Below are 22,917 nucleotides of genomic sequence, written 5' to 3'. Positions count from 1 at the left end.
CTTGTATACCTGAGAGCCCCCTCTGCCTTGTAAGTTAACAGGTCATCTAGTTTCTGTCTATTTTGCTTCAATAGCTCTAGGGATTTTTTATTTCCAAAGGTTTTATGTTCACATTCTAACCTTCTTATTTCTTTCTCCAATTCCAATCGTTTAAGTTCCCTTTGCTTTTTTATTTTGGTGTAAGTGCAATAATCTTTCCCCTTATTACTGCTTTGGCTGCATCCCATAGCACAGAGGGTGATACAGATCCGTTATCATTTATTTTAATGTAATCAGCCCATTGCCTCTGTATTTCCTTTTTATTTGCTGCATCATTCAGTATTGAGATATTTAGTCTCCAATATTTAAACTGTTTATGTTGCCCCAAATTTAGTTTTAAAACAACGGGGCTATGATCTGAAATAGTAATGGGCTCTATACTGCACTCCACTACTATATGCAGCTCAGTTTTTGAAATGCAGAAAAATTCGAGTCTAGAATAGCTCCCGTGTATTTATGACATAAATGTATAGTCTTTTTCTTTTGGGTGGAGATATCTCCAAGCGTCGACCAGCCCCAGCTCATTCATTATCCCCAGTGCCGTATTTGTTTTGCGTGATTGACGTCTCTTTTCTGCTGGTAACCTGTCCACATATGGGTTCAAGACACAATTGAAATCCCCACCTATCACTACAATACCCTCCGCTTCATCGGCCACAAGTGAGGAAATTTTCCTAAAAAATATTGGACAGTCTTCGTTTGGAGCATATAGATTCAAAAAAGTTATTTGAATACCCCCAATTGTTCCCACAACCATAACATATCTGCCATCTTTATCCTTAATGATTCTTTCCTCTGTAAAATAGACAGCCTTACTAATAAGGATGGCAACCCCCCTTGTTCTCCCTTTACCGTAGGATGCACTGAAAACCTGATCCACCCATTCTCTTTTCAACTTCAAATATTCTTTTTCTGAGAGATGAGTCTCTTGTAACATGGCAACACCACATTTGAATGTCTTGAGCTGATTTAGAATTTTTTTCATCTTTACTGGGCTACCTATATCCCCTTCACGTTGTAACTAACACACGTCAAACTTTCCATGGTTATTAGTAAAATTAAATGTTTTTTTTATATTGCCACTTTGGGCTGGTCACAAACCAAAAAAACAATCAGTGTGTCTAAAAATGTACACATAAAGCATCACCGCTGTCAAGGAAAAGAGAACAATGAACTTGAACATAATTTTGAACTTCGCCACATCCAACTGTTTGCACTTGACACAAAGTAGATTCGTAAAAATAAATAAATAAATAAAAACGGCAAACAGTTCCCGTTTGAAAGTGGGCAGAGAGTTGTGACTCGATCTCTCCGGGGAAAAAGTACACCTTGCGTGTTTGCGACCACACCATTTAAATGGTTCCCTTGAGGGGGTCGCAGCCCAAAGGGCGAGTGTCATCCACTCAATAAGTGTTATTACTTCCGCATTTATTGCCAAAACCATCCATATCAACCAGTCCAAGTGTGGCCACAGCAAATGTCTATCACCATACGGTTTCTGATATATCAGCCCTTCCGTTAACAAATTATAGTTCTCACCTCACGTTCACTAGTCACGATGAAGGGAAGGAAGAAGACAAAAAAAATACACAAAATACAATTTTTTTTTATCTTGCTTGTATTTGTTCCTGGAAACAAAACTAAATGATCTGCTCCGAGAAGAAAGCTTTAACATCCGCGTCTGACATCGTTGCTTGATTAATCCTGCGACGACCTCCTCTCCGTGTCTGCCACATGGTTTTTGGCAGCTCCATCTCCAGTGCGTCACGTTCCCCCATTTGCGTCTTGATACCGAGCTCTTGTAGTGTTGGCAGAGCATCCGCCAATGTAAAGAAATTTTGTCACCGGTGGTCAGGCTGATCTTCAACTGTGCAGGATAAAAGCTCCGTGCAGTAATGTCCTTCTTCTTGAGTTGTCTAATCATGTCACGCACCTGAGCTCTCCGGAGAGTAGTCATTATCGAAATAGATTCGTCTATTATTATACATGACTTGTTTTTGTACCCAGGCCTGACGCAGAATTGCTTCTTTCATCGAGAAATCCGTAAATTTTACTACTATTGATCTGGGTGGTTCCGTTTCTTTTGGCTTGGGAGCCAGTGCTCTGTGAGCCCTTTCAATTTTTATGTCACCATCGGGAAGAGAGTTTAGAGTTGAAGCGAGTAGTTCTTTTATGAACTCAATTGGATTCTTCCCATCCTCGCTGTTTTCGGGCACTTGGTAGATTCTCAAATTATTTCGTCTCAGCCTGTTTTGCAGATCATCGCACCTGGCAGACAGTTCCACCTCTCGTTGCAGCAGGTATCTAATCACCCTCCCGTGACGCATCACTGAGTCCTCGCTGTTACTAATACGTTCTTCGGCCTCTATGATGCGCGTTTACAGCTTTGTTATCTGACATTTCAACTCTTCGACCGATGTTTCTAATCTCGTCAGCGACTCCTTCGTGCCGATGTGCCCCTGCTGATTTTCCTTTCGCAGTTGTTTAAGTTCACCAACTAATTCCGCCATGGTTACCTCAGAGGAGTCGGAACTAGTCTGAATAGGGCTCGGAGACTTTTTCCTTTCGTCTCTTTCTCTCAAATGATCATGTTTTGCCCCAGATTTGGCATGTCTGCTAGATCAACTCATCTTTAGAATGCAAGATGTATTTTATTTGCCGAGTTAAGTTTGTTATTTTAGTTGGTTTTAACAATAAATTCGCGGAGACCACGTTCTCCGATATCTATTCAGTCATGACGTCACCGGAAGTCATATATATATATATATATATATATATATATATGTGTGTGTGTGTGTGTGTATATATATATATATATATATATATATACCCCCTTTTTTTGAATATGTTGGGAAGTTGACCTTCCCAGACAATCCTGAGTAAACTTAGTGTCCCACGTTTTTTGCTGCAAATGACTGGGCAGTTGTTCTTGGACCGTCACTCACAGCTATTAGTTAATGTGTTTTTTTTGTTGTTTTTTTTCCTTCATTGTTACTATGTTGTTTGTCGTTTATTTTTGTTGATTCTTGGTGTTTATGTTTTTGTATTTTTTTTTTTCTTTGTATGTGAAGGGGAACTTTGTTAGTTCTTATTTCATGTTCAAAATTTAATAAAGAGATTGATGAAAAAGAAAAAGTATATACTGTATATATATAAACCAAAATACAACGAATAGTCTTCTTGGCGCGCCTACTTTTGAAAGTCAACATTTAGATTATGTGAACTAAGTTAAATGCATTGTAAAGGCCTAGGTCACTCTGGAATAAATCACAACGTGTTTCATGATAAAAACGTGACTTTAGTTTACAGTCCGGAAAATACAGCAGGTTATAGTAAATTATTTCACGGACCCCCTGGCACTTGAGAACTGAAAGCCTCATAAGAAAGCCCTGTCGAGGCTCTTCCCCGGTGCGGGTCGTGTCGAGCCATTAGTCTGGGTGTTTGATGAGAAAAAGATGAAATGTAGTAGTTGCAATAAACGCGTTCAGAATCCGTACAACTGCAGCAGCGGAGGACTTTTATTCTGCTGAGCGGAGCTGAGGAAGAACTGATGACGGGATAGTTTGATCTTCGGCTGACAAATCAGAGGAAAGGAGCGTTTCATTCCCGCCTATACGTGTAGAAATCAAATATTCAAGCTGTTTATAAATGTTTCTACCTGAGAACGAAAAGTGAAAAATCAAGCTGAATACTTGTTTTTAGTTTTTTTGAAAAAATAAAAAGACGAAAAAGGAAGTGTTTTCTTGTTTTTCTACTTTCAATATTAAATCAAAAAACGAATGAACACACGACACGGTCTGTGTATCATCTGATCATTTCATTTCCTGTTTGGAATGGAATAACGAGAAATGAAAAGACGGATCGTTTATTCGGTGTTTCGTTTAGTTTAATAAACGGAAAATGATATTTCGGCTCGATTTCTAATTTTTCGTTTGTGGTTTACAAATCGGTTTATGGCTTTGATATTTCGTTTGCACATGTGGGCGGCGCTGAAACGCCCCTTTCATCTGATTGGTCAAACCGCTTCGTCTTCAGTACAGCCAGAATAAGAGTCCGTACGGCACACTCACATCCCACTTTAACCCCCTGTGAGCAATAGGGGAAACCCAGAAAGTGCACTGCTATAAACAATGAAACATAAGCCCTGCTGTCTTCAAATAAATAAACTTCAGTCACACTGTAATTGCTGTACAGTATAATGATACTAACTGTAGTTTCTCCAGCTTGAATTGTGGGTTCATCAGTAGATCACTGAGGTTTTTCACTCCAGCGTCTCCTAGTTTATTCCAGCTCAGCTCCAGCTCTCTCAGGTGTGACGGGTTTGATTTCAGAGCTGAAGTCACATCAGAACAACCTTCATCTGTCATATAACAGCAGCTTAACCTACATTAGCAGATAGAGAGAAGAAAATAAGACAGAAGAAAAGAAAACTCTTTATTCTGTAAAGTCACATCATCTTCATAAGCAAATAAAACAGAGAGAGGAAGAGAGATCTTCATCTTTATTTCACCAGATCACAAAATACTAAGTTTGCACAAATACAGTGTTAAAGTGTTTTAGTTTAAACTGTTGAAGTGATTTTAAGCATTTTGATTCTTGTATGTGAATGTGACTGACCTCAATCTCTCCAGTTTACAGTGTGAATCCTTCAGTACGGCACATAAGTGCTTCACTCCAGAGTCTCCTAGTTTATTCCCGCTCAGCTCCAGCTCTCTCAGGTGTGATGGGTTTGACTTCAGAGCTGAAGTCAGGATGAGACTCTGTTCCTCTGTAATACTGCATCTATTCAGACTGAAGACAGAAAGAGAAAATGACTCAGATCTATGATGATCAACTAACGTGTTCATCTTCATCCAGCAGACTTTTGCTGACAAATAAACAGGGATATCAAGGTAAAGGTAACATGGAGAAAGACTACACATTGTTCATTTAAATATACTACCAACATTGTAACAATAAAAAGGTTGAAAGCGTTGATCTATTTATGTTAGTTTACACATTCATTTCATTTAATCTTTAAGGTTCTTTCATGTCAATTTCACCCTTGGTTTGCTCACTGGGTCAAATGTGTTTATGTCGGTTGTTTTCAGACACATTTTCTACTTGCTAAAACTTTACAGTAAGGTTTCATTTGTTAACATTAACTACATTAGTTAACATGAACCAATGATGGACAATACTATACAGCATTTAATAACCTTAAGTTTAAACATTTACTAATACATTTTTAAATACAAAAGTTTTCTGTTAACATTAGTAAATCCCCTGTGAACTAACATGAACAAAGAATAACTGTATAAACTAACATGATCATACGGTGACCGGGAGGGGACATGTTCGGTTCACTTATTTTTGTCGTGGCCACAACATATAAACTCGTGGGAACGTGATATTAAGTTGTGGGAACGTCATAATATCTCATGGGAACGTTATATTAAGTCGTGGCCACGAGATCATTTTGTTGAGGTAACGATATATTTTTCTCGTGGTTGAGGGAGCCACAGCGGCCAATACTGTAACCGTACCATAGCATAGACTGGGCTACAGCATGATAGAGATGACAGAAGAAATAACATTTTACTTTAAATTAGGAATGTCATATAAAGATATAGTGCGGTCTTTGGCATTAAGACATGGGTACGTTATAAGTGAAAGACACATGAAGTGCATTCTTAGACTTTTTTGTTGCACGCATATTTAGGGACCGTCTCAAAATTACATGCGACATATGCATAAACGTTTCTAACTTCAATAGCATTTGAAGACAATGACTTGCAGTCATAAAACCAAATGTACATTGTTCACCCAGGTCTCAAGTATGATGCACACCTTTTAGATTTTTGATATTTATGACAATAAACTGCTAAATCATATGCAAATAATGCTATGTAGGCCTATTTCACTACTGTATGGGATCAAATCAAATCAAATCAAGTATATTTGTATAGCGCTTTTCACAATACAGATTGTATCAAAGCAGCTTCACAGTATTAAATTAAAATAAAATAATACAACAAGGTTTGTTTCTAGTGGAATTTATTGATTGATAGAATAAAATTAAATATCCCCAAAATATGCCCAACTGAGCAAACCAAAGGCAACAGTGGCAAGGAACCGAAAAACTCCATCAAGTGACCTAATGGTGTCCTAAAACTCCATCAGGTGACCTAATGGAGAAAAAAAAAAAAACCTTGGGAGAACCCAGGCTCAGTCGGGGGCCAGTTCTCCTCTGGCATTTATGAACTAGAGGCTGGATTGTAGTTTGAACTGTGAGATTAACAATATTATATGAATGCCTGGCCGAAAGGATACGTCTTTAATCTAGTTTTAAACTGGGAGAGCGAGTCCGAGCAACGAACAGTATCAGGAAGACTATTCCAGAGTTTCGGAGCTAAATGTGAAAATGCTCTCCCTCCTTTGGTTGATCTGGATATCCTAGGTATGACCAAAAGCCTCGAATTTATTGATCTTAAAGAGCGTGATGGATTATAGGGTGATAGAAGATCCGTTAAATAGACTGGAGCTAAGCCGTTTAGGGCTTTATAAGTCAGTAGCAATACCTTATAATTAATACGGAACTTTATAGGTAGCCAATGCAGTGATGATAAAATCGGTGTTATATGATCATATTTTCTTGATCTAGTAAGAACTCTAGCAGCTGCATTTTGGACTAACTGTAGCTTGTTTATTGAGGATGCAGGACAACCGGCTAATAAAGCATTACAATAATCTAGTCTCGAGGTCATGAATGCATGAACTAACTTTTCTGCATCAGAAACTGATAGGATATTACGTAGCTTAGCAATGTTTCTAAGGTGGAAAAAGGCTGTTTTTGTAACATACGAAATATGATTTTCAAAAGACAGGTTACAATCGAGTATAACACCCAGGTCTTTTACTGTAGAGGATAAAGTAACAGGACATCCTACGATGTCAAAGTTGTATTGTGAGAGGTTCTGTGGGCGGTTTTTGAACCGATAAGTATTACCTCTGTCTTGTCTGGATTTAATAAAAGAAAATTACGCGTCATCCAATCTTTTATATCTTTAACACACTGTCAATTTGGATAATTTAGCGTTTTCATCCGGCCGTGATGAAATATATATTTGAGTGTCATCAGCATAACAATGGAAACTAATTCCATGTTTCCTTATAATATTTCCAAGTGGCATCATATATATTGAGAATAATAGAGGGCCTAACACAGATCCCTGCGGCACTCCATAGTTTACTGGAGTTATGGTCGATTTTTCTCCATTTAAATAGACAAAATGGTAGCGGTCAGATAAGTATGATCTAAACCAGCTTAATGCTTGTCCTTGAACACCAGTATAATTTTGTAGTCGATCTAAGAGTATTGTATGATCTATAGTATCGAACGCAGCACTTAGATCAAGTAAAACTAGTATTGAGATACAGCCTTGGTCAGAAGCTAAGAGTAAATCATTTGTGATTTTAACGAGCGCAGTTTCAGTGCTATGATGCGGCCTGAATCCTGACTGAAACTTTTCATAGATATCATTTTCTTGCAAGAAAGAGCCCAGTTGAGTGGACACAACTTTTTCTAGTATTTTAGACATAAAAGGTAGATTTGAAATGGGTCTATAATTTGCTAGATTATTATGATCTAATTGTGGTTTCTTAATGAGAGGTTTTATAACTGCCAGTTTAAATGTTCTTGGAACATAACCTAAAGATAAAGACGAGTTAATAATATTGAGGAGAGGCTCTTCCACTACAGGTAACACTTCCTTCAGTAGTTTAGTTGGTATAGGATCTAATAAACATGTTGTTGTTTTAGATGAAGTGATAAGTTTATTTAACTCTTTTTGTTCTATAGTTGTAAAGCACTGTAATTGTTCTTGCGGGGGGATAATTGAGGCTGAATTATAAGGCGCGATTGAGGATTGAACGTTTACAATTGTGGTTCTGATGTTTTCTATTTTCTCAGTGAAGAAGTTAATGAAATCATTACTACTAAACTGTTACGGGATATTTTGTTCGGGTGACGTCTGTTTATTTGTTAGTCTAGCCACGGTGTTAAATAAAAACCTAGGATTGTTTTGGTTATTTTCTATTAGTTTGCGGAGGTGCTCAGCCCTGGCCGCTTTTAGGGCCTTTTTATAACGTGACATACTGTCTTTCCATGCGATTCTAAAGACCTCTAAATTAGTTTGTTTCCATTTACGCTCTAAATTACGGGTTTCTCTCTTTAGAACATGCGTAGTATTATTGTACCATGGTGCTTTAATTTTCTCTCTGACCTTTTTTAATTTAATGGGTGCAACAACATCCAATGTTCTAGAGAGAATGGTGCTCAAGGTGCTAGTTAGTTCTTCTAGTTCATCTGTTTGTTTGGGTTCAGGCAGCAGCTGAGACAGATTAGATAAGCAATTTGAGAAATGATCTATGGTGGATGGAAGGATTGTTCTGCCTGGTCGATAACGTGGCGCCGTATGACATATTACAGCAGTACGTAATATGCAAGTTACCAAGTAATGGTCAGTGACATCATCACTTTGTGGAATGATATCTATATCGGTTGGATCGGTTCCATATGATATAATTAAATCGAGTGTATGATTAAGATGATGAGTTGGTCCGGTGACGTTTTACTTGACCCCAAAGGAATTTAATAAATCTATAAACGCAGCCCCTAACGCATCATTTGAATTATCTACGTGTATGTTAAAATCTCCAACAATTAATGCTTTATCTACATTGACCAATAGATCTGAGAGAAAATCTGCAAACTCTTTTAGGAAATCAGCGTAAGGCCCAGGCGGTCTATATACGGTAGCCAAGGCTAGAGATAATATGGACTTTTTTCTAACATCTAAGAGCGTAACATTTAGTACAAGTACTTCAAACGAAATAAACTTATAGCCCGTTTTCTGAGTAACATTGAGAATATCTCTATAGATTGTTGCAACACCGCCGCCACGACCAATCAGACGGGGTTCATGCTTATAGGAGTATCCAGATGGAGTAGACTCATTTAGACCGAAATAATCATTTGGTTTAAGCCAAGTTTCAGTAAGGCAAAGTACATCGAAGCTATTATCTGTGACTATTTCATTTACAATAACTGCCTTAGGTGTGAGTGATCTAATGTTTAGAAGACCTAGCTTTAAAAATTGTTTTTGTTTACTAATAGCAACATTTTTTGTTTTAATAACAATTAGATTTTTCCTAGATCCTGCAGTAGAATTATTATTTGATCTCACTAAACGAGGAATAGACACAGTTACTATGTAATGTTCTACACTAGTATTTATATCATTTAAATTGGTGCAGGAGAGACTATGATTTGGACTTTTGGTTACTAGTCATTTAACGGTATTTAACATTTTGGAGATGTTATCCGACAGAAGATCCACTCCGAATCTGCTTGGGTGTAAGCCATCGGTACGGAAAAGCCTAGGACGCTCCCAAAACAGATTCCAATTATTTACAAAGAGCAGTTTCTGCTCATTGCACCATGACATTAACCATTCATTTAGCGCGAATAGTCTACTAAACTTTTCATGTCCTAGTCGGTACGTGGGAAGTGGTCCTGACACTATGATCGTTGTTTCAGGCGATGTGCTGCGTACCGTATCGATCAGATTCCTGAAGTCTTTCTTCAGAACCTCTGTCTGGCGCAGCCTGATGTCGTTCACTCCCGCGTGCAAGACCACAGTTCCGACGCGCTCGTCATCGTTCAGAATCTTGGGAACGCGAGCAGCAATTTCAGAAACACGAGCACCAGGAAAGCAGTGACTATGCACCTTACTTTTACCTAACGTAGTATGTACGTGCCGAACGATGGAATCGCCGATGATCACAGCATCGCATTCGGTTTCGCGAAGAGGGGAGAAGCGGTTTTGTGTGGATAACTCGAAAACCGGGAGGGTCGGAGAGAGTCTTGGTCTAGACCTGACTCGCGTCTTCCGCTGCGGAACCATCCAGGCTTCGTGGTGGCGTGTTGGAGCCGGAGTGAACGAGACCATGGCTGATCGCGACCTCGACACTCGGGACCGATGCTGAGTAACGCACGGAGTAGACGAGGTCGGAGTCAGCGGGTTAGTAACGTTAATCACTGATTTGTGTGCATCGGCGCGTGATGTTTCAAGAGCTAACCGCCGGTCTATCAGCTCGGCCTGTCTCACTAAAAGGTCGTGGATCTGTTTCTCAACAGCTTCCAGCTCAGACTGCAACGCGTGCAGCTCAAATGTATCTTCACCTGCACCAAGAGTTAGACTACTTACATCTGATATATTCACCATGTTTGTTGAGCAGTAGTGCTTCTCAGTGAGGAAAAGTAGAAAATGTTCGTTGTAAGTGAGTTTAAAGGGAAAAATCAAGAATTATAAATCAAATCGATAGAGCTCCAAAGACAACAACGCGTTCAGACGCGACGCATGCGCATTCGAATTCCGCATCATGCACAAAATATGACAATATTTAAAGCTCAATATCATTTGAAGACAACGACTTACAGTTATAAAACCAACTGTACATTGTTCATATAGGTCTCATGTATGATGCACACCTTTAATATTTTTGATATTTATGACAGTAAACTGCTAAATCATATGCAAATAATGCTATGTATTTCACTACTGTGTGAGATCATATACAAAATATGACAATATTTAAAGCTCAATAGCATTTGAAGACAGTGACTTACAGTCATAAAACCAACTGTACATTGTTCATCTAGGTCTCATGTATGATGCACACCTTTTAGATTTTTGATATTTATGACAATAAACTGTTAAATCATATGCAAATATTGCTATGTATTGCACTACTGTATGTGATCATATACAGAATATGACCATATTTAAAGCTCAATAGCATTTGAAGACAATGACTTACAGTGATAAAACCAACTGTACATTGTTCATCTAGGTGTCAGGTATGTGACAGTAGTGAAATACATAGCAATATTTGCATATGATTTAGCAGTTTATTGTCATAAATATCAAAAATCTAAAAGGTGTGCATCATACATGAGACCTGGGTGAACAATGTACAGTTGGTTTTATGACTGTAAATCATTGTCTTCAAATGCTATTGAAGTTAGAAACGTTTATGCCAACTTCGCATGTAATTTTGAGACGGTCCCTAAATATGCGAATATTGAACGTCCAACGTCAAACCAACTTCATGCCAGTGCAAAACTGCGACAAAAAAGCCCATCCAATTTAAGAATGCCAAAGACCGCACTATATCTTTTTATGACATTCCTAATTTAAAGTAAAATGTTATTTCTTCTGTCATCTCCATCTCTGCTGTAGCCCAGTCAATGCTATACGGTTACAGTATTGGCCGCGGTGGCTCCCTCAATATAACTCGTGGTCACAACAATTCTCTCAAAATATGAAGTCGTGGCCACGAGAAAAATATATCGTTCCCTCAACATATGATCTCGAGGCTACGACTTTGCATCGCGTGGCCACGACATAATGATGTCGTTACCTCAACAAAATGATCTCGTGGCCACGACTTAATATGACGTTCCCACGAGTTTATATGTTGTGGCCACGACAAAAATAAGTGAACCAAACATGTCCCCTCCCGGTCACTGTATGATCAGATTAAGGAATAAAAGTATTTCCTTAAGCAGAAGACAATCAAACAAGTTTTGTAAAAGGCAGTTCATCTGCTTTAGTGCTGCACTGTGAGGCAGTGTCGGTGTATTTTATGGATGGCTCAGCTAAACAGGTCAATAAGAGACTATTAACTACTATTATTCCTTTTAATTATACTAATGTCTAATTAAAATGTCTACAAATGTATAAAACTGATCAGTGATCAGGTAAAACGTACTCGGTTACTAACGTAACCTCGGTTCTCTCTAGAAGAGGGAACGAGTACTGCGTTTGATAAAACGCTGCGGGAAAAGTCTCTTTTCACGAAACACTGAAGCAAAAATTATCCTTTAATTTTTCATATATGTAAAACGCGTTGCGGCAGCAGCAGACAGCTGAAGCAAGACGGCTTGTCTGCTCATTGGCTGCTCTGCGGCAACTGCATAAGCCTATCGAGCGCAGGCTGATGCAACATCAGACCAATGAGGGCGCTTCGCGCCCTCCTCGCCACTTCCCGCCGAGACGGGCGTGGCTTACCTCTATAAAAGGAGCTCGAGAAGGCTGACTCACTTGATTTTGATCGCCGAAGCGAACCAGAGTGAACCAAACGCACGGCAAGGGAACGCAGTACTCGTTCCCTCTTCTAGAGAGAACCGAGGTTACGTTAGTAACCGAGTACGTTCTCTTACGAGAGTTCTCTCGTACTGCGTTTGATAAAACGCTGCGGGAACCCCTTGCAAAACGCCGTGCGTGCTGAGATAAAAACACTGATCACCGGAAGCTATTTCAGGCATACAGTGCATAATCACCAGATAGACTCACACAGAGTCGGGGAATAAGGGGGGGAAAGCCTTAATTCCCTATACTGTAGCGTCTGCAGGCCTAACATGACCTCACAGGGAGAGTCTAAAGACAGGAGGGGATTCCTCCGTCCTTATATAGACATGTCCACAGACGCGAATATGACATCACATTACATTACACCGACAAAAGCTTAGCCTGTAAGGCGGGAACGTCTAGGTTATAAAACCTGATAAATGTAGACGGAGAGGCCCAGCCTGCCGCCGTACATATATCCTGTAAGGAAATCCCGCTGGACCAAGCCCACGAGGAGGCAACGCCTCTCGTAGAGTGCGCTCTGACTCCCAACGGGCATTGAATGCCCTTGGCAGTATAAGCCAGCGCTATTGCGTCAACTATCCATCTGGATAGGCTTTGTTTCGAAACAGCCGTTCCTTTGGAACGTCCGCTGAACGAGACAAAGAGCTGCTCTGTCTGTCTAAAGGCAGCAGAGCGGGACATATAAGTTCTTAAAGCCCTAACAGGGCAAAGAAAACTCGAGTCCCCCTCCTCACTCGACGCCGGCAGGGCAGCCAGGGAAATGACCTGAGCCCGAAAAGGCGTGTTGAGGGATTTCGGCACATAGCCGTGCTTAGGTTTGAGTATGACTTTAGAGTCATTAGGACCAAACTCCAAGCACGTCGGGCTCACGGAGAGCGCGTGCAGATCGCCTATGCGCTTCACTGAAGCGAGAGCCATCAAAAACACTGTTTTGAAAGACAAATGTTTGAGGCTGATTGACTGGATAGGCTCGAAAGGGGCACCCTTCATGGCCGCCAGGACCGTAGAGAGGTCCCACATAGGGACTGACGGAGGCCTGGGTGGATTCAGTCTCCTAGCTCCCCTGAGGAAGCGGATGACTAAATCATTCCTTCCTAGTGACTGACCCAGCGTTGAACCTGAGAACGCTGAAATAGCCGCCACATACACTTTGAGCGTGGAAGGGGATCTGCCCTTATCCAACAGCTCTTGTAGGAAGGAGAGAACCTCCGTTACCTCACATTCGAGGGGTGAAAGGCTCCGAGCTGTACACCAGCCGGAGAAAACCGACCACTTTGAAGCGTAGAGTCGCCTGGTCGACGGCGCTCTAGCCTCCGTGATGGTATTCATGACTCCCTCTGCGAGACCAACGGGTATCCGTTGAGCGCCCACACATGAAGGGACCATAGCTCCGGGTGTGGGTGCCAAATCGAGCCCCTGGCCTGCGAGAGGAGATCTCTCCTCAACGGCACTGGCCATGGAGCAATGTCTGCTATCTGCATCAGAACTGGGAACCATGCCTGGTTCTTCCAGAACGGTGCTACAAGCAGCACTGGGCATTTCGTTTTCCTGACCCGTTCCAACACCTGAGGCAGGAGGGAGACGGGGGGAAAAGCGTATAGCGGGCAGCGCGGCCACCTTTGGGACAGCGCGCTGTCGGTCTTCGAAAAGAATGCGGGGCAGTGAGCGTTTTCGTGGGACGCGAATAGGTCCACCTCCGCTTTGCCGAATCTCTCCCACAACAGCCGGACTGTTTGTGGGTGTAGAGACCATTCGCCCGTAGGAACGTTGTTCCTGGACAGTCTGTCCGGGCCCACATTTAGCAGCCCGGGCACATGTACTGCTCTCAGCGAGCGTAGGTTGTGCTGAGCCCATAGCAGGAGGCGTTTCGCCAGCCTGTACAGGGGTTTGGAATTCAGACCGCCCTGGCGATTTATGTAGGACACCACTGCCATGTTGTCCGAACGGACTAAGACGTGTTGGTCCTTGATGTGGGGACAAAAACGCGTCAGCGCGTTGTGCACTGCCAGCATTTCTAGGCAGTTTATGTGTTGGAGCTTTTCCCGTTCCGACCATAGGCCGAAGGACGGTCTGCCGTCGAGCAGCGCTCCCCATCCCGAGGTGGATGCGTCCGTAGACACCATCTTCACCCTCGAGGAAGTCCCCAGGCTTACACCTGATTGGTACCAGTCGTTCGCCATCCAAGGTACCAGGGCTGTGACGCAGTCCTGATCGACCTTGAGGCGTAAATGACCGGACACCCACGCTCTGCGCGGAACCCGCGCTTTCAACCAGAACTGCAGCGGGCGCATGCGGAGCAAGCCCAGCCGGAGAACTGACGATGCTGAGGCCATGAGACCCAGCATCCTTTGAAATTTTCTGAGCGGGGTGAAAGCGCCGCGGCGGAAAGACATCGCCGCGCGCTGAATGTTCAGCACGCGCTGTGGCGACAGCCGCGCTGTCATAGACTGTGAGTCCAGAACTATACCCAGAAACGGAATCGTTTGGCTGGGGTTCAGTGAACTCTTCGCCCAATTGACCGTGATACCAAGATTCTCGAGGTGATCGAGTAAAATGGCTCTGTGCTCTATGAGCTGAGATCGTGATTGGGCTAGGATCAACCAGTCGTCCAAATAGTTCAGCACTCGCATGCCTCTGAGTCTGAGAGGAGCGAGCGCTGCGTCCATGCATTTCGTAAAAGTACGAGGTGCCAGGGACAAGCCGAAAGGCAGGACTGTATACTGGTATGTCTGACCCTCGAAGGCGAATCTCAAGAATCGCCTGTGATGTGACGCTATCTGTATTTGAAAATACGCGTCCTTCAGATCTATCGACATGAACCAGTCTTCTCGGCGAACATGCGCGAGAATTTTGCTGGTTGTGAGCATTTTGAAACGGCGTTTCACTAATACTCTGTTCAGTCGTCTTAGATCCAGAATGGGTCTGATACCGCCGTCCTTTTTGGGGACTAGAAAATATCTGCTGTATATCCCCTGTTCGCTTTGAACTCGGGGAACAAGCTCTATCGCCCCTTTGCTTATCAGTTTTGATATTTCGGCGCGAAGTAGGTGTGCTACATTCAGCGGTACCGAAGTTTCGACACGCGCTGTGAAGCGCGGAGGGCGTCGATAAAACTGTAGCGAGAAGCCTCTCTTTATAATGCCTAAGACCCAGTCCGAAACCCCTGGAAGCGCTGCCCATGCATCTGCATGGTTGGCTAAGGGCCGGATACAGAGCGCGCTCTGTTCGCCGTGCGACAGAGGTGCTACGGGGCTCACAAACATAGGCGTTATGCCTGCGGCATTTGAGGCGGGGGGCGCGCTTAATACAGCGGGCGGAGCGCTCGCCCTCGACCTTACAACAGTGTTTGACTGAGTGAGGGAGGGCTGCGCGAGCCCCGTGGGACTCATGTGTGCGAGTAGATGTGGGCTGTGAGCGGGCACATTTACTGCTTGGGGCGCGCTGCTTGTGTAAGCAGCGCGCTCACAGGTCTCGTTTTTACAGAGAGCCTGTGATCTGATAGACATAGTGTTCGTGGGCACTGAGCAGTGGGCACTTTTACTATGTGGGGGGCGCAATCGACCTGAGTCGATTTTATTTGCGCGAGCCCTGGGTGCAGGGCTGTGCTTATGTGTATGGATGGGCACAGAGGAGTGGGCATCGACACTACACTTATAGCACCATCGGCCGTGGCCGGGACACCAGAAAACACACTCTTTTCGAGACATATCTGGGTAGCCGTAAAAACGGCTTTTGAGTGCAGGCAAGCGGGCACTTGTACAGGCTTGCGCTTTGCAGAGAACGCTGGGACAGCCGCGAAGCTTGGGGCTGAGACAGCGAGGCGCTTGGGTAGGAGGCCGGCCGCAACGGGACTCACACACCTGCGCTTTCCTAGGCGGGCTAGGACTTCTTCGGGACCTCTGGCTTCACTACAATCCTCGGTCGCGGCGCACGCGCGGGGCGCCGGGCGCTCGATCGAGAGCGGGGTCTCGAGCTGCGCTGTTGAGGCTGCTGCGAAGAGGGGGCCGAAGGCGGCGGCTGAGGCTGTGTGGTTCGCGGGGTCCGTTTGTCTCGACCCGCCGCGGAACCAGAGCACTTCGGGAGGAAGTGCTTGAAGGCTTGAGACGCTTTATGGGCTTCGGTAAATCTCTCTACGAACTCGGAGAGAGAAGAACCAAAGAGGCCAGCGGAAGACAGCGGGGCGTCGAGAAACGCGATGCGCTCGGAATCGGCCATCTCCGTGAGCGTCAGCCATAAGTGCCTCTCAGCGACAGTGGCGGAAGCCATACAGCGTCCCATGGCTTGTGCGGCAGCTTTGGTGGCTCGGAGCGTGAGGTCCGAAGCACTCCTCAAATCCGCAATGCAGACAGCATCAGGTCCAGCCTCGTCCCATTTACGGAGGAGATCACCCTGGAAAATCTGCAATGTAGCCATGGTGTGTAGCGCTGACGCGGCTTGCCCAGCGGCGGAGAATATTCGCGCGAGCAGCGTCGACGTCATGCGGCAGGCTTTTGAAGGCAACACCGGTTTAGTTCGCCGTCCAGCAGAGGGCGGGCACAGATGGGTCGCTATAGCCTGTTCCACCGGCGGCAGAGAGAGGTAGCCTCGTTCATTCGCCTTGTCCAAAGAGGAGAATGCAGGCGACACAGATGAGCGTGTACGCGCAGAGTAGGGCGCGTTCCAGGCCTTCGCAACTTCTTCATGTAACTCAGGAAGAAAAGGAGCGGGCTTAGATTCCGGAGAATTGCGCTCACCTGGGAGGAAGCTACCATCGAGCCGGGTGCGAGAGGGGGGCTCCGGTGCAGACCACTCGAGGCCGAGGTTCGCCGCGGCCAACGCGAGCACTCGCATGAGCTCCGTCTCGATGCTGGCTCTCACTGAGGGCTTTCGGGCAGGAGGCGCGAGGTCCTCAGAGCTCGCCCAATCCTCGCTGCCTGAAGCGAGGAGAGAACAGGAATCCTTTTCCCCCGACGCGGCCTCCGAAACAACTTCCTCTGATGACGCGGCGGCGGGCTGCGGGCGCTGAGCATCAGGAAGTGATTCGGGGGAGGTCGGTGAAGCTGGCGGGCCAACCGGCGAGCTTGGTCGGGGTGGAGAGGGTTCCGGGACCCGCTGCGAGCGGCGCTTCTTACGGCGCGGCATCGCGGCGGAGAATGCAGGCTTCGAGAAGGATGCCAGGCGGGTCCTCAGAGCCACCATAGGCAAAAGCTCGCAGTGAGGGCAGCCGCCGTCAGCGAGCGCGAGCGCTGCATGGTCCTCACCGAGGCAGGAAACACAGATGACGTGGTCGTCTCCCCCGGCGAGTGGGGCTCTGCACGAGCCGCAGGATTTAGGCATCTTTAGAAAGACGCCGCTCTTTTAGGGGGTGAGTGCTACGAGAACACTCACACACACACACAAAACAGAGCACAATAAAGGATATGGGCGTCGGAAAGCGCAGCAGGTACGGCTGTAGAAGGCGGCGTAGGCCAGCGGCTTCGAGGGCTCGTCCCGCTGAAGTGCTTGCTTCGGACGACGCTGCTTCCGTGATCCAGCGATGCGTGCGCTTCGCTGAAGAGATTAAAATCAAGTGAGTCAGCCTTCTCGAGCTCCTTTTATAGAGGTAAGCCACGCCCGTCTCGGCGGGAAGTGGCGAGGAGGCCGCGAAGCGCCCTCATTGGTCTGATGTTGCATCAGCCTGCGCTCGATAGGCTTATGCAGTTGCCGCAGAGCAGCCAATGAGCAGACAAGCCGTCTTGCTTCAGCTGTCTGCTGCTGCCGCAACGCGTTTTACATATATGAAAAATTAAAGGATAATTTTTGCTTCAGTGTTTCGTGAAAAGAGACTTTTCCCGCAGCGTTTTATCAAACGCAGTACGAGAGAACTCTCGTAAGAGAACCCACAGACACTTGTTCACTCTCAGTGAATCTGCATGATTCATGGGTTCACAGAGATCATCGCCCCCCAGTGGTGAACCATTGACATTTTTAAACGTTTTGAAACAGTTATGACGTAACGAAGCCTCGTTCACTGAAATCATGTGACTTTGGCAGTTTGATACACACTCCGAACCACTGATCCGAAACAAAAGATTCGTAAAGGTTTCACAGCTTCATGAAGTGTGTTTCGAAAGCGCCCATCACTAGCGTTCAGTTAACTTACCTTCAGTGGATCTTATTACAGCCAGATACTGATCACAGACTTTTAAAATGAATCACAGACATATATGTTGAGCGTGTGAACGCAATAGCCAATCAGAGACACATATGTTGAGTGTGTGAACGCAATGGCCAATCATAGACATACATGTTGAGCATCTGAACGCAAATGGCCAATCAGAGACATATATGTTGAGCGTTTAAACACTTATTCGGTTTTTACAAGTTACAGTATATGTTCCACAAAAATTAGATATTTGTGAAATACAAAGATTAAATTGAAAGCAGTTATGAACAGTTCTGATCCTGATGTCTGAAAAAAAAACATTGTTCTGCCTCTACAGAAACTGCTATAATTATTGACCCATGATCAAACTGTCTGTCTTAATCAAATATTTAAAGCTTGATATCACCTTTTTAATTTTGTGTTATTAACCTGTTAACCTTTGCCAGTGCGCCGGCACACTGAAGCGTTTTTTTTTTTTTTTTTTATAGTTCAAAGTTACTATCAGATTTAATGTTATTACCTTGACAAACTATACATCATTAAAAAGATATCTCAAGAAAAAAACTCAAGTTTCAGTATTTGACCACTATTGTATTCTGAGAAACTTATAGTGACAGTTATGTCTTAATTTGTGTCAGGAGTTATGTAATGAAAAAATGAGTCGATACCTTTAATATGAATTATGAGCGTCAGCCGCTCCCATTCAAAAAAAACTCCTGTGCTGTCGTCATGACAACTCTTGACAAAACAACGTCCCTCAGGGCTTTTAGCTCAAAAATGTGCAGATTTGGAGAAATATTGATAGATTCTCATAGGTTTACATCAGATTTCTATAGACAGGAATAATATTTATTGAATTTATACCCAAATGCGTCGATGTAATCATTATGTGCGCTGGATACTCTGATGTACTGTGTTTTCAATCCATACCAGCAGCCTGAGGGCGCCCTATGCTCATTTAAGGTGCGCCCGAAATCAAATACTTCCCTACTATATAGTATGCAAAAAACAGTACGCGAGCAGAGTGGTATGTCCAAAATCATAGAATTCGAAAAACAGTAGGCGAAAAGTACCCGGATGACCTACTACTTCCGGCGAGATTCTGAAGTGCGCATATGATGGACACTTTACTATCCCATGATGCCACGGGAGAGGAGTTGTCATCGTTATATTCGAAAATGGCAGAAAACGGAGATGCGGCTGTTTTCAAGTGTAAATACTTTACAAAACACTTATTGTTTCTTTGTGGTTAAATTGTATTTGTTTAACATCATATAAGTAAACGACTGACTTGTTAAAAGTTTAAATAATGTAAATCGAGGGTACAATTGTGTGAATTGGCTGCAAAATTGACCATTTTATCATTATTATTACCGAACAGAACGAGCTAATGCCTGTCAGCTAGTTAACACTGTTTTATTTAAACAACGACGTTGTTTCGCAGTTAAATGATAGTTACAAAACTTTTATTTTTTATTTTACAGCGATTTTATTTCTCCTTTACCAGTGTTGATATGTAATATGTGTTGGCTACGTAGCAAGCTACTGTTATCAAGTGTACCTCAACTTGTCCATGTAACATTAATATTAATATAATAATATAGATTGACTATGGTTCATCACTAATGTTAAATTCTGTGTTGATTTTGCAGGGGGCTGATGAACACACCTGTGTTCTTATAGAGTGGAGAGTGGCTAATGAAAGAGAGGAAAGAAAAGAAAGAGCGACGAGAGCATGAGGAGAGACGAGAACAGGAGGCCAGAGAGAGGAAAGATTCCTTCAGCTTTTAGAAATAATTGCTAAATAAATAATAATAATAATAAAGAAAACAAATGTTACACACTCTCTTTCCATTTATTTGTTAGTAAGTTCATTTTGTCATGCTGTTTTAGCAAGTTTTATTACAAAACACTTAATTCCTAGGGATTTACAGTAGTTAGATTGTCAGTTGTAAAGTGTTTAATATGTGGAATTGAGTAATTAATATTTTTAAAGTGTGTTGTGTGTGCACTTATTTTGTGGCAGATTCCAGATGGTTTTTTAAACTAGCAAATTGCAGGTATATCTGAAAAATATGAGTGCCACACTATAAAGAAATACCCACACACTCCAGACACCTTTAAAATGTATTTGCTTTATTTTCGTATATTATTTAACTTTTAAATGGATACAGAATACAAAGCTTAAAACAAAATCACAAAACTTTGGCACAAAGTAGTATAATAGAGCTTAAAGCACCACCAAAAGCAAAAGTTTTAAAACGTCGTCTTTAGGGAAGAAAATGAACGTCAGCAGCTTCAGTAAGGTAACCTTCACAGGTTTCTAAAAGATCTAAAGGGACTTTCTTACTAACAATCTCATTTGTAGGGCATCACTTTAAAATAATTCAAAATCTGTTTCTTTAAAAGCATGTGTACAAGATAGTAATTTTTGGATTTCCACTTGAATTTTTCCTACCCAAATTTAAAGTAAATAATTTGTAAAAAATTAAGCTCAAATATGTGATATGTAGCTAGAACACCAGCACCTCGATGTGCTTTTTTTCCACCCATGGTCGCAATCAGTGACTGGATGGACTACCGTGAAAGTCGGAGGTCGGGGCGGAGGTCAGCTCCATCTTTAAAATATAGATGAAGAATTGGCGCAGTAGGTTGTAGGGCTCACAATCTGTAAACGTGTTTATAGTTTTTTTTGTTTTCTGTGTTGACTTATTTATAAATATATGTAAGTATGTAGTATATTTATATGATCCATTTCTTATGTGTGTGTGTGTGTGTATATATATATATATATACACACACACACACACACACACATATATGAATACTTAAGATGTAAAAGCCTCTAAGTGCCATCTGAAATTTTCTTCTAGTTTGATCATTTTTATCAAGCTTGTATGTTTATGTTCAGTTATTTCACTTTAATGGCAATGAAAAGGACCTATTAATTGTCATTAAAGTGAAATTACTGAACCTAAATATACAGGCTTGATAAAAATGCTCATTTTAGAAGAATTTTTTTTTCTTTTACATCTGAAGTCTTCATGTATACACATGTATATGAATGTGTGTGTGTATATGTGTGTATTGTATCTGACCTCAGTGTGTTACCCTACATGTGTGTATATATATATATATATATATATATATATATATATATATATATACACAGTGCAATGCATAAGTTAATACACCCATGCTAAAGTTGACTAAAAAGGAATAAAAAATCATATTTTGGAAATTGAACTTAATGCCTTAATTTAAAAAATTAGGAAAAATCCAACCTTTTAGGACACCAATTTTCTTTGTGAATGAATAATGTATCGTAAATAAATAAATGTTCTTCCTTAGGTATGGTAATCTCTAGGTATGGTGAATGCTATGTGATGATGTGGGGCTATTTTAATTCCAAAGGCCAAGGGAACTTTATCAGGATGCATAGTATCCTAAAAATTAATAATAAAAAAATAATTAAAAATAAAAATCTGCCTGCCTCTATGGGAATTTAACATAGGGGTGTACACACTTATGCACCATGTATTTTAAGGAAGAACATTTATTTATTTACGATACATTATTCATTCACAAAGAAAATTGGTGTCCTAAAAGGTTGGATTTTTCCTAATTTTTTAAATTAAGGCATTAAGTTCAATTTCCAAAATATGATTTTTTATTCCTCTTTTTAGTCAACTTTAGCATGGGTGTATTAACTTATGCATTGCACTGTATATATATATATATATACACACACACACACACACACACACACACACACACACTGCTTGTGATATTGCCATCCATGAATGAATCAACAGAGATACACACACACTCATACTATTGATTCATTCATGTTTATTCATTGATGGTAATATCACAAGCAAATACATCACTTTTTCCTTACCAAAAATAAACATCTGTCATTGTTCACAGGTTTATGTGTGTGTGTGTTTTTTTTTTTCTGAGGTAAAATGTATTGGCTAAATGATATTTAACTTATTTGAGAAATTACACAAAAGCTCTCGACAAAGGCGTGATCTGCGAGCAGCTGACCGACGACTTCTCTGAATTGTGAGCACGAACGACGTAAAAACGCAGACGAAAGCGGAAAGAACTAAAAACATTGCTCTAAGTTGGTGCAGTTAGTGGAATGGGCTCTTTAACTTTTCGCGCTGATGTCACCGCGCATGTTACGTGACAATACCAACCGTAATACCAGTGCGTCCGGACTCCATTCATACTACCCGTATTCATACTATATAGAGCGTACTTTTTAACGGTCGCGAAGTACATTCTAATTTAAATGTAGTACCTACTCCCATAGTACGCGATTTCGGATGCAGCTCTCTCTGGAGTAACGGGTTTTTATCCACAACTCTATTCACATACTGACAGGCTTCCTCTGCAGCAGGACTCACAAACCTGCAGAAGAGGCAATTCAGGTATCAACTAAATGTCCACTGCATTACAAAAAATGATTGATTCAATAAAAAACGTAATTATTGTTTTAAAGACAAGCTTAAGTTAGTTATTTAGATGTCAATTTTTTCTTTAAAC

The 22,917-nt window shown here is 42.3% G+C and overlaps 1 protein-coding gene across 1 annotated transcript in view; it reads right to left on the bottom strand.

The window, feature by feature from the left end:
• Positions 1–22,917, bottom strand: part of LOC307159631 (uncharacterized protein) — a 732,752-nt gene that overhangs the window by 678,478 nt on the left and 31,357 nt on the right. Inside the window, exons 8-9 of the mRNA XM_079873101.1 lie at positions 4,657–4,830; positions 4,249–4,422 (exon numbers count right to left, since the gene is read on the bottom strand). Of these exons, the coding sequence (XP_079729227.1) occupies positions 4,249–4,422; positions 4,657–4,830 (348 nt within the window). The remainder of the gene's footprint in view (positions 1–4,248; positions 4,423–4,656; positions 4,831–22,917) is intronic.

This window comes from Squalius cephalus (genome assembly GCF_949319135.1).
Source record: "Squalius cephalus genome assembly, chromosome: 1".
Classification (NCBI taxonomy): Eukaryota; Metazoa; Chordata; class Actinopteri; order Cypriniformes; family Leuciscidae; genus Squalius; species Squalius cephalus.
This window is presented reverse-complemented; position numbering and strand designations above follow the sequence as displayed.